Here is a 20,883-nt window from a genome sequence, read left to right as displayed (position 1 = left end):
ACAAATTTGTACAGCGACTCACAGAAAAGTTCGCGCTTTGATAAACAAATACAAATAGAAGATGGTTCTGGAGTAACCAGACCAAACCCAACCCCAAACCCACCACCTGTCCCTCCCGCACTCCTCTACCAACACTATGCCACCTGTCGTGTACTTTGTGGCGCATAAAAATGCAGCGCAAAATGAGTTGCAGCATATCAGGCGTAAAGTATCTGCGTCTCTTACAGATACACGCTGCCATCCTGACAGCAGCAGCAACAATTCACAGCGGGCGACTGGCAACTGGTAGCGCGTAACTGGCGACTGGTAGCTGCTTACTGGTATCTGGAAACTGGTAACTGGTAACTGGTTAGTGGCAACTGGTTACTGCTAACTGCTTACGACAAAATTCTAACTGTCACTTTATGCGCAGTCAGTCATGCGTAACCGCTGTAGCTGGAAATGTATCTGTATCTGTATCGCTATCTGTATCAGCATCTGTGAATGTAAATGTGTATGTAAATGTATTCAAGCGGCAAAATTCTGCTGATTCTCATTTGTAAGATGTTTTATGGGTTTATTCATAATGCAAGATGCGCAAATCGTATCCCCCACATATTCGAAAGTATCTTTGATGTGTGCCTGCGTCTGTCTCTCTATCTCTCTGTCTGGGTGTAGGCGTGCCGCTTGCCATATCTCAGCCAAAATTGCCCGTAATTGTTTGCCAATGTCATTGTACAATTGCCAGGGCCGCTCGTCGCAGCATTTCTGACAGCATGCCTGATGCGCCCGCCTTCATCATCGATCAATATACATCAGCAGGGGATATCGTTTGAGCGGCTATCATTACTTTATGTTGCTGTTGCTGTTGTTGTTGTTTTTGTTGTTGTTGTTTTTGTTGTTGTTGTTTTTGTTGTTGTTGTTTTTGTTGTTGTTGCTGCTACTGTTGGGGCTATGCGTCAATGTCAACATTGATCAATGCAAGGACAAAGACAGCAACCAACCAAAGTCGGGCCAACGCCGGACAGCAGTCGAAAACAGGCAGCTAGCAGGCAGCCCAACACCTTGGTCTGCTCTACTCTTGCTATACCCTGCCACATTAATTTCATACTGCAGTCTTCGGTAGATGAGGGGTACAAGTGACCCAGTAATTTGGGCAATTGAACAAAAAGGATGGCGGTTCGAAACTCAAATTTCTCTTGTTATGGCTTAGCCGTAGGGCATGAACGCCAGTTTTTCTTTTTAATTAAAGTTGCGTCCATAGTTTATAAATAAATTATGTTCTTATTTAAAAGAAATAATAATTGGATTGATTTAAGGTTCGGGTTATTTAAATAATAAATTGGCACTCCTGGCTCGAACAAGAGGTTAATTCCTTTGCATCAAACTCGGATATTTAATCGATTTAACGAACAATCGAAAGACTCGAGCTTACGAGCTTCAAGCTAGGCAGTGCTCGAATAAACGAGTCAGCAAACGAGGCTCGACCGCCTCGAGTCAGCAACATGTTCGAACTAATTGTAGTTGCAGCCTAGGCGTCGCAGTAGGGTTTCGCCTATGTGCGACAATACAAACGTGAAACAATTAAGAGGCTCTAGTCGGGAGTTCCCGACGATTTAGTAGTGATAAAAATAAATTAACAGTCCCTCAATAAGCACAGAAAGCAATATAATCGCAATTGCAATGCTGTTTATAGAATTCAATAAAGACGCGGATGCATGTGTATAACTTTTGTGTTTATTAACCGATCTTTATGAAAACAGTAGATCCTATTGTACTATAGAATATTCGCGTGATCTTAAAGAAGACAATTGCAATAAAATTGTGACTTAAATTGGTGGGTTATAAAAATTGGTTTATTTAATTGATTTATAGCTATGAGGGAGTAGCGGGGTGATGGCAATACCTATAAAATAAAAGATACTTAAAAGATATATTTATTATATTCTATAAGCTACATGTCAAGTTTGGTGACTCTAGCTCGTATAACTTACGAGATTTGCTCAATTAACAGGATTTCGATATCGATTTTTATCGATTACTTGGAAACATGGCAAAAAGCTCGTCCGTGCGCGGGCACTATGAGAACCTACATTTCAAATTTCAAGTCTCTAGTTCTTATAGGTTCTGAGATACTTGCGTTCATACATCCGAACAGACGGACGGACAGAGGGACATGGCTAGATCGACTTGGCTATTGATGCTGATCAAGAATAAATATACCTTTTGGGTTCGGAGATGCTTCCTTTTCCCTTTTTTTTTTTTAATTATTTACCTTACAGCTTTGATTTAATTTTCTTGTTATTATGAGAACAACTTAAATTAAATTTATTTGAAAATTTACACTACTACTTAGTCTACTATTAAGTCTTATATAAAATTAACAAATTTAGGGTGGGATCGATTGCATGAGATTCCTTCTGCCAGTTACATACATTTGCACAAATGCATTATACCCATTTTACCTATTTTTATGGGAGCAGGGTATAAAAACATATAAAAAAAAACGATTAGCTCGATTTTATTTGTTCGATCAAACAGAAATTTCGCTCGCACGAAATTATATTTCAAGTACGCAAAACGTGAAATGCAGGGCTCTAGTTCGAGCTCGGATTTAAAAGAAAGTCAAAGTCTGAACTATCAATAGCTGGACTGTGGAATTTGCCCTGTGGACGTTTTTAGTCAGAGTATATTTCATGATTACAAAGTTTGTTTGTAGTTTATTCGTTTATTGTTTATTGGTCCAGTTCTTGCGGCAGGGTATAAAGTATTCGAGCAAGTTGAGCAACTTAAGCAAATTTGTGCTGATTCTGGTGCTGGTGCCTGCTGCTGGTGTGAGTGGCGTGCTTATGAGTTCATGAAATGCTCCTTGAATATGCATGAACCCCTAAGGTACAACGAGTGCAGCAGCCCCAGCCACAGTTGCCGCCTCTGTGTTGGGGCCTGTGGCTATGCCTGGCAAAGATTTTGAGGGGGGGCCGTCGGCTGGGGCTTGGCGTCAAATGAGTAAAGATTAAATTAAATTAAATTGTAGAAGCCGCCACGTTATAGCCGGGCCGGCGTTACCTAACTGGCTGTGCATAAAGGGCAGCTCCTCCTGCTCAGCATCTGGTTTAAGCCATTTAGAGTTCCTGCTGGAGTTTGGCAAGCCTTGGCAAAGATTCGCTTATAATATTGCTGGTTTGGGGCCGGCGGCGAGAGCTGCCTGTCATCAGATTATGCATAGGTTAATGCAACAAAGGGCGGCTGCCAGTTGCATGGAATGCCGCAGGATACAGCCGCCAGTAGCCACATGGCTAGAGGATGCAGTTCTCCCCTGTTCTCTGTGCAGTGCAAGTGCTGCTTGGTGGCGGACAGTCGTGTTTTCCAACATGAAAAATGCATGCGTGTTGCGCCGCCAGGCAGCCAAGATTACAAGTGACAATAGGCCAAGGGGTGGCAGCGAGGGAACGGGAAGCGGTAGGTGAGGCTGTCGAAGGCATGACAACTCGTTGCATTTGCACACTTGCTAATGGCGACACTTGCCGCAATGCTTTGGCGAAAATGGCATAAAATCAGCCTAAAAGCAGGCAACACATATTTCAACTGCAATCATTGTGTGTGTGTGTGTGTGTGTGTGTGTGTGTGTGTGTGTGCGTGGCCTTGTGGGTGTGCCTGTGTGTGTGTGCGACAGCTGCAAAAGAGTAAATAAATAAGCAGACAGTGCAAGCAAAAAGGAAACTCAACTTGAAGATAAATGCAAATTTCTACTGCACTCAAAGCAGCGCTGTCAGCGTCGCAGTTTCAGTCGTAGTCACAGTCGCAGTCACAGTCACAAACACAGTCACAGTCGCGACCACAGCTCGTTTTTGTCATTTCCGTTAAAGTCACTTTTGTGGGACGTTTGCTGCTGCATCTAATTTTTTCTTTTTATACTCTATTTCTAAGTGTTAATAGAGCATATTTGGCTCTGCAATTATCATTTGTATATTCATTTAGCTTAGGTTTCTTTATCAGCAATAATTTAAAGTCACGAAGTAGGCAGCACTGATTGGTAAACATAAACATTACCCCGTTGTTGTTGGTCGTTATGACCAACATTGAGATCGAACTAAAAAGTACCATTGTTGACAAACCATTTACTTTTTTTTAGACAGCCTATTCATTAGATCACGAATAAAGTTCTTTACTTTACGCGCCATAAAAAATAATTTTGAATATTTTGCTAAAGTATCAAAGTGACAGTTTTAGAGGCACAGTTTAAAAATACCAACTTTATTGGCGATGTGTTCTAATAGAAACAGAGTATTGCAAAGTCTTGTGGTTCGGATCGGAACGTTTTTCATATTGTTTTTTTCTGTCGTGAACCGTCTTCCTTTGCGGTTTGTCATACTTCCTGCTCGTTGGCATTGCAATTCTTTTGCTGGAACTTGAAATTGTTCAAATGGCTGTGGCGGGGGCGTGGCCATCCAATCCGCGCCTGGGCTCATTTGGCCGCACAGTCGAGGCAGCGTCAGAAATAGGGACACAACAGACAACAACTTCATTTATCAAAACGCATTGGCTGCGTCGGCAAATGTCCTGTATGCCACCCTATGGCCTCCGCTTGCCCATCGATCCCTTCAGCAAGCACAGCGCATAACCTAATTTAATGCCAGGCCAAATCAGCGAAATGGCAGAAACTTGTTGTCGTTGTTGTTGCATTGATGCATTGTTGCTTGGCAGCTGGCGAACATGCAACACAACACGCGCACCATGTTGCATGCAAGTTAAAGCCAAAAGCCAAACACCCAAAATTACCCAAATGCTTTTCAAAATGTAACTCCAAATGTAATTTGTGCTGGCCAAATAACAAAACTAATCTAATTTTGCCACACAGACCGTGATAGGTTCGCAAGCTCTTTTCCTCACCGCAAGAGTCCTTCAGCTAAGTGGCACGTGTCTGCACCGAGAGAGATTTGGCTTAATATTAGGTTGCATTGATTTACATCAATTGATTCACCTGGCCACCATTATTTGGGCTTCTCTTAGCCACAAGCTCTGTGCAGCATAACAAAGCTCTGGGATCGGTTGTTAAGACTTATTGTTTAAACTGTGCAAATTGCTCGAGTCTCAAGATTTAGTTGATAATATATGTAATTAAAGTTTTGGAGAATAATACATCACAGAAACTAAATACTCTTTTGTCACGATAAAATTAATTAACTATTTTACCATGAAGACAATTCTGTATACATATGTATCGAGTGTAAGTCTTCTTTGGTAGTCAGCATATTTATGGTATCATTGTGCTGATTTGTTTTTTTATAAATGTTTATTGTATTGGATCAAAAATAGCATACATTTTGATTTGATTTGTCTTCTGTATTCGCCCAGCTTAAATTAATTTTGTCTAAATTTGCGGTGTAGTAAAATTGTGTTAGCTTTTGGGAGCTTGATAGACTTAATATTTAAGTCGATATTTGAGCTTTAAGCAAGTTGATTACTGCATGAATAAAAGGTGATACATTGGCTCAAATATAGTCCATTCATGCCCAGTTAATAAAAGAAATACAGCCCAAAGTTGAGCTCACTTTGACTTAACCAGGAGGACATATATGGACTAAAATAAGACATTTTTATACCTACAGCAATAATTAATATCTTATGTAGAGGCAATATGTTTACTGAATACCGCTACCAGTAAATTATGATGGGAATATAATCAATATTATACTTTTGAATGCAACCAAATAAAAAATGAAAAAAATGATACTAAAGCGCCACAAAGAAAAATATATGTCTAATATAAATTAGAAACAATGCAACAATAATTCTCATTTTAATAACTATAAATTATAAATAGCTTGTTCATTGTTCTACAAAAAAGAATCACACATTTTTATAGCTAGTTTGTTCGTTCCGAAGGACTAAATTAATTGGATGACACCGACACGAGTACAATAAATTAATCTCTAATTGCTTGAGCATTGTCTTCGTGTCAGCATCGATTATTGGCCTAATTGGCTGCAGGACATGAGTGTGACCGTATTTTTTCATTTTTGCTCAGTCGGCAGAAAGTTTACAAACGTACTGCTCGATATAAAACCAAGCAGATATAGCTCACCAGCAGCGAAGTTGACTTTTAGCACTGACTGTTGGGCAACTGATTGGCGCCATTGAACCTAAACAAGTACTGAGCAGTGAGCAGTGAGCAGCGAGCTGTGAGTAGTGAGTGCTGGTATATCAAAGAGCATTCGTGCATTCAGTGCTGCCAACTTGACGCAATTCAACTCAATGCAATCTGCCAGCGGCAGAGGAGGCTGGCCGCAACACTGCAGTAAACAACATACAAATCGAATGGCAATGTCTGTATGCCCTTCCCCCTTCCCCCTTCCCCATCCCCCTAATGTACTGCTTGTCCCGTGCCACGATGCATTTTCATTTGTGTAATTACATTGGCGCATTTTCAAACAACAATTAGCGCGTGTTGGCAACTCTGGCTGTGGGACGCGACTCGCGTTTACAAAACGCCGCAAAACTTTTCAACTGCTGCGTTGAGGTTGGAGGTCACAACTGATAGATTGGGCGGACGACTGGAGTTGCAGGCGGCAGGCGGCAGGCTGTGGCAACATCATCAATCATGCATTTGAAAAGTTTATTAAAGAGCATGAGAAAAGGCGATGCACCGAGAGGGTGCGAGCGAGTGCGAGAGAGAGCGAGAGAGAGCGAGTTGCAAGAGTGCTTAAGCGCTAAAAGTTTTGAATGGCTTTTGCGCTCGCTGCTTAACAAACTAAGTCGGGCAAATGTTGAAGCAAAGTTTATGCAACTGCAACACACACACACACACACACACACACACACACACACACACACACACGCACGTACGCACACATGAACATCAATTCAAATTTGGCCGTGAAAGTCGTCGACGACGTCGCTGATCGCATTTCAATGACAAAAGTAGGCCGGCAATTTACCAGCATGTGAAAATGGTTGAGAAGGGTGCGGAAAGGGGTTTTCCCCACTCTTTGGAGAGGGGTTTTGGTTAGTGGGGGGGGGGGGGGTGTGGGGATTTGGTTTTCTGCTTCATGGTTGAACGGCTGCCGTTGCTGTGCTTCCTCTTCCTCCTCTTGTTGCTGTGTAAAGTTTTTTCATTGCTTTTGTCGGCGATTTTCACTTTCGCTTTATAAACTCGCATAGCCTGCAATAATTTACCCCCCCCCATCCACAGAGCGTGTGCATGTGTGTGTGAGTGTGTGTGCATGCGTATTTTCATCAATTTTCAATAATAATAGCAGTTAGTGGCTGCTATGCTTGGCAGGCCAGGAAGCTGAACCGCCCGTGGTGAAATTCGCTCAAGCTACTTCAATAAACTGCAGAAGCTATCCGTAAGCTAGTGTAAAATACAGTACACACAACAAAAAGGGCTGGTAGAAATAAAGTTTTTGTACTTCTTTTTTTGGCAAAAGTTTGTGCTTAAAATTTTAAGATAAATTTGTACCAAGAGTGTACTCAATCAGGTATGTAATTCCAGAAAGAAGTGGAAAATAATAAGCTGATTTTATGAATAAGAAGTACTAATACTTAATCTAAGTATGGTTTTGTGAATAAGAAGTACTAATACTTAATCCAAGTAAGAAATCCTTATATTAACTACTAAGGAGCGAAAGCGTTTTTGCCGAACAGCAAGACATCATCTATGATACAACCAACACGCTAAATTTCGGCCAAAGCGTGGCGAGAATTGTCAGGCTGGTTTCCGGTCCTCAATATATTGACACACGAATGTGTGCATAGGGACATCCAATATATACTACTTATTTATTTGTATATGCAAGCTGCAACTGCACACGTATCCTGCGACAATATGCAACGTGACGCCAAAAAGGAGGCAATTCAATTGCTCCGACTGCGCATTGCGCTCGCGAAAAACATAATAAGTGGAAAAGTAAACACTTTGACTTTAAGTTTTTACATATGTTATATACTTTTGAGCTATGAATCAAATTTGATATTTACAATTTGTTTTAACTAATTTTTGAAAATTGATTATTTTCTATACAATCGGTAGACGAAAATTAGTTAAACAAGTCTTATAAATTTATTGCCAAACGGGTACTGAATGATTTTTCTACTCTTATACCCTCAAAATGAGCACAAAACATATACTATAGCTGAGCTATTATATACGAATATTATCTAATTTAATAAATAAAAAATCATTATTTTAATAACGTGTGTTTTTAAAGCATGGCTCAAGTTGTAAATAAATCACATAAATCCAATCCCTACTTAAATTAGGATAAAATCAAGTGTACAAGGCGAATTATAATTAAGATAAGCTTGCACCCAAGTCTATTCTACTTTTGTTTTGAGTCAACTCCCATATTGGCTTAAAGCTAAACCATATTTGGCTTAAATTAAGCTAATTTACACTTGACGTGGGCTAAAATTTATAACTCCGGTAAATAAGAAAACATGCTTTAATGAAATATTTAATACTTGGTACAAGAATATTTTACCTTATGCAACTTCTGACACCGCCAAGCTACGAATTAGATCAGAAAGCTGGTAGTCCAGAAGAGCACGTAGAGTTCGAACTACTTTATGTTTTGGATGTGCCATTTGATTTTTTAAAACATTCGCCAATACTACAAATTCGATTATGAATTTATTATAACTGGGTTGTTGTACAAATCTAACTTACGTAGTTACAAGCCTTAAAATCAGCTCAATTCTGGATTCAGCTTCAAGCCGAACTGCTTCAAGTCCGTAACTTTCATTTCCTATTTACTATAAACCGAACCTTGAAACAAATTAGTTGGACCAGACGAACCTGAAGCTCAAGTGTTTTTTTTTTTTGGTTACTTGAAAATATTTTTGTAAAACTCTTAGTTTTGGATATGGCTAAAACGATACTGAAAAATGAACTCTATTCGATAAAATGAAATGTATACGTAAAAGAAAATTAAATTTAAATATTTTAAAACTAAAACCTAGATTATTGAATGTGGTTAGTTAGGCACACGAACCGTTCCTCTGAGCATGGTTTTGGCCAATTTACCAACCTACGGCACATTTTTGTTAGATTAAGTCTGATAGGCCATTTAGTTGGAGAAGATACTCTTCCTTTACTTTGCCTTTTAATCATAACCAACGCATAAAGTTAACGCAAGTGCCTCGATTGTTGGCCATTGTGTGCTGGAGCGTCGCCATGCTGTGCCGCAAAGTTAGGTGGCATGTTGCAAGTGCGTCTATCTCTATTTCTCTCCAGCTCTCTCGCTCTCGCTCTCTCTCTCTCTCTCTCTCTCTCTCTTGCTCTGCCCCTCTTTTTTGTGCCTTTCGTCCACACTTTTTGGCTGTTTGTGTTTGTTAAGTTGCGCGTAGACGGCAGCGTCGCTGCTGCGGTCATGAATCATGCCAAAAGTTGCGGCGTCGACGCTGGCGACCCAAATTCTGATACTTGCTGCATTTGAAGCAGGCAGACGACGACAACAACAACAACGACAGCAACGACAGCGACCACGATGTCGACGACGACGACGACAACGACGTTGTTGGCCATGAAGAAAACGCTGCAGACATTGCAGACTTCGACTTTGACTGCGACTGCGACGGCGACTGCAACTGCGACTGCGACTGCAATGAATTTGTCGCACTGCCCAAAAGCACTGTGCTCAAAAGTGGGCGTGCTGGGCGTTTTGGGCGTTTCGAGTCTGGGGCACGCCCCATTTTGCAAGTGGCGTCGTCGTCGTCGTCGTCGTAGCACTTCACTTTTCTATATTAGCGCCACGTAAGTGCAGCCGCAGGGGCGTGGCAATTGCATTACAAATGGGCGAGGGGGAGCCGAGTGTGCAAATTATCTCATACCCCGCAATCTCCAGCCCGGCCGCCGCCCATTCGCAGTAGATAAAAGAGTCGGACAGCTGAAGAAATAAGATACAGCAATAGAATAAAAGACAATGCGAATCTGACACACTCTACGTTATGCGTTGATAGAATGATCTATAATGATATCATATATATCTAAATATATATGATATAGCTTTTGAATTGACATAACGATAAACGACTAAAAAATATATGCTTGATGGGCTATAAATTGAAATTGAAATGGTCTGGAAAATGCGATGCCATCAACTTATGGCTTGTATCCGCCGTCATTTGTCCCATACCGAACGAGAGACATTCCACTGGCACCATTCGCATGTGTGAGGAGCGCCAAAAAGCTGTCTGAATGCTCCAAAGATGACACTAACGCACAAGACATTCATTACGAATGCAAAATTTTATAGTGTAATCTATGAATATACCCTAAATGTTTTGCTCTATAAATACAAATGCGGCTACGAATGACATTTACGTGACACATAGCTTTCATTCAAATCGAATGACAAGCCTATCTAGTCATTTCCAATTTTAGCCTCATTTATGGCAGTGGAATCGATATACATAAGAAGTTGTCTGTCAGTGGAATCAGCAGTATCAGAGCTCTGTGAATCAAGGCTGCAGACCAGATCCAAGCCGAACAGGTTCGAGTTAACTTACCTTTTACTATAAACCGACTCCTAAACCGAAAAAAAATGACAACGCAAAGCGCGGGAAGCTGGTTCGATATCATTTTCTTGGGTTGGCAGCCCTGTTCTAAATTAATACAAGTAATTAATGGTCAAGTTGACATGTTGCCTGCCCATTTAGTCATATTTCAACGTCCAGTTTGGGGTTTAACTTCTGACTGCCTTGGGTCAGTGATATGCCAAAACATAAGCAGCCTTTGTTGTGCAGTGTAGCCATAGAAAAAGAAGTCGCCAGCGGCAGTGGAAAAGTGCTCTAAGTTGTCGTCTGGCTGCTGGTGCTGCTGATGCTGCTGATGCTGCTGCTGCTGTTAAGGGCGTTACTTGCAGCTCCTCACCTAAAAACCGCACTCCCTACAAGTGGACTTGTGTGTGTTTTTGTGTTGGTGTGTGTGTGTGTGTGTGTGTGTGTGTGTGGTTCGTTTAATGGCCACAAAGCGGAAACTGGAGCGTGGCAACTGACGGCGACGTTGTAAAAATTGCTGCAGTTGTTGCTGCTGCTGCATTAGCAGCCATTTGCAGCAGCTATTGATGCGCCCTGTTCTGTCTTTGTGTGTGTGCGTGTGTGGCGTGCCTTAGTGCTATTTATTTATGTTTGCTGCGGTGTCTGCTGGGCAGTCGAAATGATGATATGAAAAATTGTGCTGCCTGCCTTTGGGCGCATCTGCTGCTGCTGCTAAGATTCCTATTGCCGGGCCTGAGGCAGCTCCAAGATACGAGAAGCTGTGCCCAGCCGAGCTTTTTATGTTTCATGAATTTATGGCTTTTTAAATCGAAACAAAATTCGATGCTTGTTTAAGCCGCACCAAATGTGCCAAAATGTGAAATCGCATAGCTCGGGAATGCTTACATGACAGCAGCGGCAACAACAACAAGTATGTGGAAATATTCCATCTATGAAATACCCTGTTTGCAGCGTAGTCAGGGGTAAAAAGTGGAAGGTAACGAGAGTTTGTGGCAACAATATTTATGAGTTTGCCTGGGTCAAGTTTTCTGTTTCAAATTTTAGATATCACTTTTCCATACATTTTTCACCCGTGAAAAATATAAATATACCCGTACTAACTGATCCCTACAACTCGAATTATATTTTACATATTTAAAGATGAGTTTGATGTCGATCGAATAAAGAACCTTCAGTTGGAATACATATTAATCACATCAAAAAGTAAGAAGTAAAATTAAATGCATTTGTAGACAAATTTTTGGAAATGTGTTGGAAGCCGATCGATAAAAAAAAAGTCTCACACAACCGTTTTCCGCCAATTTTCCACAGCTGCGAATGGAATTTCAAAAATCATTGAAACACGTAATAATAAGTCTTTATGTAGAGTCCTGCAAATAAGTTTGAAGCAGATCAAAGGAAACTTAAAACTTCGCCCATTGATCTTCATTTTCCACCCAGGAGGGATGTATATTGCGAAACGTGTGAAACACATATCAAATAACTTTCATGAAGATTCTTGGATTCAGCAAATCTTCAACCCCAATTTCTATTAAGAAGGGATGGATTTTCGGAATAGTGTAAGACACTTCTGAAATGCATTTGAGCAAAGATCTTTGAAAATGAGTTTAAGACCGATCGGAAAGCAATCAAAATAGTTTCACACAGTCATTTTCCACGGATTTTTTACCTTTGCGGATGGGTTTTTGTGAAAGCTCGTATATAGCCTGTATATAGAAATATACTTATATCGAATTGCCTGCGCCTACGAAAAACGAATACGCTCCATTTGCTTGGCAAAAAAGGGTAGATAAACAACATCAGTAACCACACACATTTGGCCAAGCATTCAAGATTTATGAAGACTCTTGCATTTTTATTTACGATGCGAGAACATACACACATAAGCGTAAGTATGTACATAAATTCGCGTTAGGTTCAGGTCCTTCAGTGCGGCTCCTTTCTGGCTGGGCCTAAAGGCAAGGATTGCCTTTAATTGCAGTCCAGCTTCTGTTTCAGTTTTCGTTTCGGTTTGGGATTGGGTTTGGGTTACGGATACGGTTTCAGTTGTCCTCTTGCAGCTAGCCGCAAATGTTGCCGCACCATTAAGCGCAGCGCTGACCGCGGCAGCGACTGCGGCGCTGGCTGCGACTGCGGTGTCAACTGCGCAGCCGGCCTTGGCGACGCGACGCGCATAAAAAATGAAAATCAAATCGACGACACGCACAGTGGAGGCGACGGCGACGGCAACTGGCGGACAGAGCCGGGTCGGGGCAGGCAAGGGTCCTAGGATTGGGTCAGCTGGGGCCAAGCGAGTGAGTGTTTGAGTGTATGTGTGTGTGCATGAGTGTGGGTGTCGGCATGCATGTGGGCGTGGTCGCTGCCTTGTGCTAGTTTTCGCCTGTGCAGGCAGACAAAACGTTTGCTTGCCACAGCAGCTGCGGCCTCATTTCGTAGATGCCGCTAAAACTGATGCTGGCACGTTGACCAAGTCCGAGTCCGGCTCGAAAGTTCGAGTCCGCGTCCGAGTGCGAGTGCGAGTGCCAGTGCGAGTCTTAGTCCGAGGCGAGGCGTGTCCGTGTCTGCGCCTGTCTGTGTATCCTGCTGTTAGCTGGCATTGTCCTTCGTCCTTCGCGTTGTCAGCTGTTTGCCGTTCACTGTTAGTTGTTAGCTGTTGGCCACGTCCAACGCCCAAAACTCGATTTCATTTGCACTTTCCATTTCGTATGCGCCCAGACAACATGTCTCCTAATCTGCCAATACCCTGCATACAGACAGTCGCCTGCTCCAACTGCTCCATATCAAAATCCAAATAATATATATATAAGCATGTGTGCGTGCGTCGAATAGCAAGCATTATGAACGAGTACTCGTACGTATTCATGACTATAAAAGTATGATTATCATCATATCATATTATACCAGATTTTTCTCTTCAATGTTTTCACAATTCAAAATAAATCGTATTATTGGATACTCGAGATTCGACTAGAATATCATAGAGATATGCAAGGGCTTTTGTGTTACTTAAATCTTTTACGGACTTGGTTAATGATATACTTCTATCATACAATATATTTTATTTGCAGCTCGTTTCATGCGAATATTTATATCATAAGTCGTGTCAAAAATAATATATTTATTTTATTTCTTTTCTATTATTGAGTATGCGAGGAATCGGCCAGCAATATTGGCCATAACAAGGCAGGTAGGGTAATATATTTAAATCAAAATAATCTTCAGTTAAATTTTGAAACTATTTATAATTATGGGAATTTTAATAGCCCCTAAAATCAAATAAGCTTTCGGACTTTGGTAAATCATTCAAGTATCAGCAATATTTCTTCACTTCACTATTTCACTTAATTTTCAAGCGATAGTTCATATAGGGCTATATAATATAGTGGAGCTGTATGGATAATGGAGGGATTTTGGTTATTCGTGAAGAGCATGTTAGAACTCGTAAGTGCCAGGATTAGTCAAGAACTTAAATTTCGATCGATCATTCCTTTAGCAACTATAGGATATAGTAGGCCGATCCTGCGGAACCGACGATGATAGCTTTTAAATTGAGATTTTAGCTTGCTAAGAAACAGTCAGATGGAGGGATTGAGTTGGCCATATCGACTTGGAAATTGATACTGATCAATAATATATATACTCTATAGATTTATGGACATCTTCTTCTATGCGGCTTACACTTGAAGACAAAATTATAATGTCCGCTACAAACTATACATGAATTAAGCTTTGGTATATGCAAATTTAATTGAAAAAGATTGCAACTTTTCAATAGGTTGGGTTGATAAGTGAGGCAAGAAGCAGAATAACCGCTGCCCAAATTGCGGCGTGCGTACCGCTTGACGAGCGCATTGTTAATGTCCAGCTGATGGGTGCTATTATATTCTAAAAAGAGCCAATAAATTTGACCAACTGTTGGCCCAAAGACACTATGGATTAGACTTTGTGCCTTGGGGTTAGGATGCTGGCCCAATTGCTAACAAAAAAAAAAGAGAGAAGGAAAAACTAAAATCAAGCTGCTGCAATAAAAGCCTACTAAAAGTGCGCATCCCCATGGACAACCCATCCTTTGCCCCATGGAGCTCCCAACTCTGAAGCACTCGAATGCCTGAACATTTCTGGCTGTCCAGAAATGTTGGTCGCAATGTCAGGCGATTGTTTTTTGTGTTTGGAGTGCTTTGCGTGGCTTTGTTTGAGTTGCCACTTGAGGCAGGGTTGTCGAGGGTGTCTTTTGGGATTGGGTCGAGGTCTTAACCGACAGAGAGACAGTGGAGTGGGGAAAAAGCTGGGAAAGGGGGGGGGGGGCGCTTGGGCTAATAAATACGAGTATACGGTACTTACTTGATATAAATGAAAGCACAAGAATCATATCTATGGTCACTTGAAACCACTTCATCTCATTTCCCTCTGCGCGCTGTTGTTGAGGGCGTTGTGGGCGTGGCAGCGACCTTGCTGTTGCTGTTAATGTTGTTAATGTTAGTGCTTATTGCTGTTGTTGTTGTTGTTGTTGTTGTTTTTGGTGTATTTGTTGTGGTTACTGTTCCAAGTTTGCGAAATAGCTGATCTTTGCCCACTGTGCTTGTTGTTGTTCTTGTTAATTTTGTTGTTGTTGTTGTTATTGTTGTTTTTGTGCGTTACATGCATTTCAGTTGTCGTTGTTGTTGTTGTGGATTTGGCAGCATTTATTTACATGTTTATTAAAACTGTTTCAATTGTCACATTAATTTATACAATTTAGTTATGTTTTTGCCCATAGTACATTGTTTAGTTAGTTAATTAACTTTACTAAATTAGTTGAATATCATTTGTTTCTATTGCTGTTTGTTTGCGAGCTCTAGTCGACATATATATATGTACATATATATATATATATATATATTATATATGTATATAATGCTGCTCATCTATATCTATATATATATACATATACATATATATTTATTCTGTGTATATATATTGTAAATACATATATTTGTTTCTTGGCAGTATTCGATTAAAATTCTTTAAGTGTGCTTTTGACGCTTCCCCCTTGATCCGTGCTCCTCGTGACAATCCTTGTGCCGCTGCTGCTGCTCCTTGTATTGCCCCGCCTGCTGCTAGTCCCTGTTTCATTCTCTGTTGGCCTTTTTGGCATTTGTTGTTGTTGCCGCTGACTGAGAGCTGAAATCAAATAAAACGTTTGCCGCACATTTAATTAGTATTTCTTATATATACATAAAGACTTTTTTTGTTATTAAAAATGTTATTTTTTTTTTGAAGAGCATAAAACCCTTATTGTTGTTCGGCACGAACAAATTTACCAAGAATTAACGAGATTTGGCCACAAAAGGTCACTGCAAAATGCGAAATTCAAAAATACAAAACGCAATAAACCAAAGTTAATCATGGTCGACTGGTTGATACCCTGCACTACGCAATGGACTCTTTCGTGCCCTATATCTTACAGCCTGTCACACCCTCGAAATGTCAGCTCTAATGCCGAATCGTGGCCTAAGTAACACTGTTTTTCGCTGTGTATTTTGCAGGGTATTTGAGAACTTTGGCTATGGCCTGCTTATCCAGTTTCCTTGTGGGCGCCCGGGCAAAACTTTGTCAAAATCCAAATGAGCTGCTTTTGGGCATCACTTGGTTCGCTTTTTTTGTTTTCCTCTAGTTTTTCACATTTTCTTATGCAAATTCATTTTAATTATCATTTTGCGTCTTGCGCATCTTTTGGCACAAATTGAATTGTTTGGCGACAGGCAAACAACGGCACAGAAAAAAGTACTAAAACAAAAACAAATTAGAAAAAATAAGAATAAATATAAATATAAAAATGAAAAATTGTTCCAGGCGCATAAACATTTTGTGAATTTCAATTTGTTTACGTGGCTCAAAGGCGCTTTCAGGCTTATGCAAAGTTGCTTTTATAGCATCGTAGAGGGTATTATAATGTTTTCTCGTATTGTGTAACGCACAGAAGCAGATGCCTTCAAAACCGTAAAATATATCAGCAGGAAAGGTCGAGATTCGTCTGTCCGTCTGTTTGTCTCTATGCCAACTAATCTCTCAGTTTGAAAGCCATCTAACTCTGTAAAAGGGCCATCTTGCTCGAACAGGTACTTTACAGTATGTCAGAATCGGCTGGATCGATCCACTATGTCATGTAGCTGTCATAGAAGTGATCGGCAGCTTTTATCATACTCGGCATTTACTCCTCACATATCTGCAACACAGCCAATCATACTTGCATATGATATGGCTCCTATAGGAACATTCGATCGGCTTTTGTATAAAAGCACTTCTATGTTTGCTAGAGTATTTAATATTCGGCGGGCCATGTGTTTTTATGTTGTCACCTTCCCAGCCTGCCCATGACCTTTGGGCCGGCAGCTTACCTTGCCCACTGTTATGCATAATTTAATTAATAATACGGAGCTCAGCTTGTCCTAATCCTTGGTTTAATTACTCTGGTATATAGTTTAGATGAAAATAATTGCTGTGGCTGTACAAAATGTTAATTTGGATAGATACTTGGCATAATTTACACAGTGGCAAAATAATATTTGCTCAGAAAGACGCACCAAATGGGGCACAATTCGATCGAAACATAATTTCAATTGTTAGCCCCGGAAAGCTCATTAGGCTTAAGAACCACCCCTTATTTCATGAGCTAAGGAATCAGAAGAGAGAGACGGAGATAGAGCGTGAGAGAGAGAGAGAGAGCAAAATAGCTATTTGTCATATAAGAGAAGGCAAGTGTCGAGAATCAAGTGTTAAAACTCTTAACCTTGTCGTAATTCCAAATTAAATGGCTGGCAAATTGAAGCGTGCCCGTGCTGCCATACAGTTTTACAATTTAATTATTGTGTGGCAAGTTGAGGCTTAAGGCCTCCTACCCGCCCCCGAAAATGAGCATTGATGGCGTGAAAGGCATTTCGGAAGTAATTTGGGAAAATGTCATGCATGCAACGCGGCGTTGTCGGGAAACGCGACCTGGCCTTCATTTGCGCCCCGTTGCCTGCTCCTTTAGCTAGTCTCCCGTAACAACAGCGGCCTTCCTCGAGCTGTCAAATATTTAAAAGAAAACCCATAGTGGCCTGCAGCCAGCCAGCCAGGTGGCAGGACGACGACACGTTTTTGATGCAACAAAAGATGCCAAGTGTCAATTTAAACAGCCGTTGCCAAAAAAAAAACAAAAATAAGAAGAAAAAAAAATGGAGCAAAGCAAAAATGTGCCAGGGGCACCTTTTGCTTGCCTACATACCCTATACCCAGGTTCATTCCCATTCTTATGCTCATCTCCAAGCTCATTCTCAGCCTCATTCTCGTTCACGTTCACGTTCATGTCCTCATCGTCACCGTCACCGTCAGCCTCAGCCTCAGCCTCAGCCTCAGCCTCATGCTCACCCTCATCCTCATCAGCCTCATCTTGCTCAACGTGCTTGCCTGGCACTTGAAGCAAAAAGCCAACGTTGACAGCGTTTAAGACGCTCGCTTGGGCATTGTCCTTGCGTGCCTCACTGGCTGCTGGTTGCTGGCTGCTGGTTGCTAGCTGCTTGGTTGACAGCGCAAGGCTTCGTTTGTCCTGGCCTGCTCCCATCCTCGCCTGTTGTCTTTTCATATTAAATGCATTGCGAGATGTGCAAAAAAAAAAAAAAAACAAAATAGACAGAAATATTCGATTTTTCGTCAACGGCGGCTGACAACTTCCGTTAGCAGCGCAACAATGAATGCTTTGCAACCTACCCCCGCCGTCTCATTGCCCCCAGCCAGTGCCAGTCATTCACCAGTCATGACAGCTCCCCAGTCAACAACAACAGCGTGCCAGCCTCACAACCTTCCATCCGCCGCCCCTCAACCTTTAGCCTCTCCCTCTTTACGTCGCCGCTCATTATGAGCGCTCATTAGGCGGCGCTCGCGGCATGCCAGTCAAAGAGAGGCACGACCCCAACAGCAACAATGTATGTGCCCTCTCATGTTGTTCCTCTTGTTGTTGTTGTTGTTGTTATTGTTGTTGTAGACCGTAAAACGCCACGTCGGGCTTAACAATTTTTTCATGCATCTTGCAACGCCAAATATTTGATGCATCGCTTCAGCTTTCGCAGCTTGCGCTGCCAAACAAGTTTTTCCTTTTTGCATTATTATATTTATAGAGAACTTAAAACATTAGCCCAACCTGGCACATATGTAAAATATCTGGATATTATAATTATAATTATATGATGTACCAACAATCTAATATTCTTAAATACCAAGAGCTCTTTTGCCTACGGCTAAGACAATCCATACATTGGCTTGAACTCGCACTCTGGTACTTCTTTTATTAATTGCATAGTGATTGGGTCACTTAAAAGAACTCATAAAGGAGCGCAAAATTACTGGATAGTAATTATCATAGTTCCCTAAACATATGTTCGCTATATCTTAATTGATTTTAGATAATTTCTTACACGTTGAACCCAAAGAAAATGTTGGGGTTTGTTTATATGTATATAACAGGCAAAAGGAAGCATCTCCAACCCTATTATATATATATTTTATATATATATATTTTATATATATATATATTCCTGATCAGGATAAACAACTGAGTTGCTCTTGCCATGTCCGTCTGTCTGTATGAACGCTTCAATCTACAAAATATAGACACAAGATATTTATTATATTATGTATATTTGTAAGCCCAACGCACAAGCTTAACATTTTTCTATATCTCCTGCCGTTTCTATATTATCGATAAATATCGATTTTAACACAATGTTCTTTAGCGTAACTTGTAGATTATGAGAGCTTGATACTTCAAACTCGGTATCCATTTTGTTCTATCGTATGCACCAATTTTCAGCTTACCAAAAGTCAAGGCAACTCTTTGACTGATTTAAGATTAGACTTTGGTATATGCCTAATTATATATAAAGTCAGATATCCAGGAATTTGGCGATTCCCCAGATCTAGATTTGACAGTGCAATTTCTGTATACGTTTACTTTATATCTCTCATAATATAATAGATTTTTAGTCTTGTCACGTTTTTTCAATTCAGTTCAGTTAATGCGTAATTCAGCTTAGTTCGCAGCAACATTTTCGCACAGTGTAGGTGAAAGGGGGGCGAAAAAAATCCTTGTCTCGTCTCTCTGAGCGACTCTCAGTATCTCATTGTTGCTGTTGCTGATTTTGCTATTATTACATGCATATTTTGTGTAATGAGTGCGATTAGCATTCTCAATGAAGTGGGGGTTAACAATGTGCTCTGCATTTCTAGCTAGACGAGACCTGCTGCTGCTCCTCAAGAGCTGCTCTGCTGTCGTTAAAATTGTTGTTGCCGCTGTTGTCGCTGCTGCTGTTGCTGTGTCATCAACATAATCATCGACATCAACATTTCAAATTGAGCAACACTATTAGCTTTGCTACACACCCACACACACACAGACACACACACACCTAGACCTGGAGCTGTGTCTGATCAATTGCCACGCTTATTTATGAATTGCTTCTAGCTCAATTTCAAGTCACAGCATTTGCAGTCGCCTTCTCCTGTTCTTTCTCTCTCTCTCTGTCGCTTCATCATTAGCTCTGTCTCTCTCTCACTGGCCACGCCCTCTATTGTGCCGTCCTTGCCGTGCGCCTCTTTAATGTTACCCACTTTCTTGCATTTTTTGTGCCCCGTCGCATTTTTGCAGCGTTATCCTTTCGGGTGTTTTTTTTTTTTGCTTTACGCTCGTTTTCGTTTCGCTTTTGGCTGCCATTTTGGCTCATTGTCTACTTATTTTGCAGCAGTTGGCTGGCTCTTCGATTGCCGTGCCACAGCCGTGTGTCCTCGCCCTCGGCCTCGCCCTCTTTTTAAGCCCTTGTGCGTGCGTGCGCCCCTGTGTGGCACGTTGTCCTTGTCAGCAGTTCGCAGTTCGCAGCAGTTGCCTTGCAACGTCTTCTGCATTTTTTGTGTTTGGCCTGCAATTCGCACATATTCATACACACACACACACATACGCACACAGACATTCGCACAGTGAAAGACTATTTTCGATAACTGCGTCTGGCAAGGCGACAACAACAACAACAACAGGAAGAAAAACTGTGGCATGTAGCTGACACGCGACCCAGCTGCCAGGTCTTAGTACCACCTAATATCCCTGCTGTTGCCGGTACCCGTTACCAGGTTCCCTGCTTACGGCTCCTGATCCCAACCTCATCTCCATCTCCATCTCCATCGCAGTTATAGTCTTAGCCTGTCTGACTTCGCCAGCGCCTTGGCAGTTGATTTCTGTCACAGCTGCTGCTGCTGTGATTTGTGTTTCCTTGTCTGTCCCATACATTTGTGTGTTTTTTTCTGTTGCCTACTTTTCGGGGGTAGCTTTAAAATTTATTGCTCATACGCCCTGTGCGTCAGCTACGCCGCATTTGCGCATTTGGCCGTAATATTCGT

At 41.3% G+C, this 20,883-nt stretch overlaps 1 protein-coding gene across 1 annotated transcript in view; it reads right to left on the bottom strand.

Annotated features, from left to right (window-relative positions):
* Positions 1–20,883, bottom strand: part of nAChRalpha3 (nicotinic Acetylcholine Receptor alpha3) — a 109,901-nt gene that overhangs the window by 47,002 nt on the left and 42,016 nt on the right. The window contains exon 2 of the mRNA XM_064699328.1: positions 14,821–15,639. Within this exon, the coding sequence (XP_064555398.1) occupies positions 14,821–14,875 (55 nt within the window). The 5' untranslated portion in view covers positions 14,876–15,639. The remainder of the gene's footprint in view (positions 1–14,820; positions 15,640–20,883) is intronic.

This window comes from Drosophila montana, unplaced genomic scaffold (genome assembly GCF_035044405.1).
Source record: "Drosophila montana isolate Dmon_TW-CO22-7 unplaced genomic scaffold, ASM3504440v1 contig_1624_1, whole genome shotgun sequence".
NCBI lineage: Eukaryota > Metazoa > Arthropoda > Insecta > Diptera > Drosophilidae > Drosophila > Drosophila montana.
The sequence above is the reverse complement of the archived record's forward strand: the minus strand, read 5'-3'. Positions and strand labels throughout refer to the sequence as shown.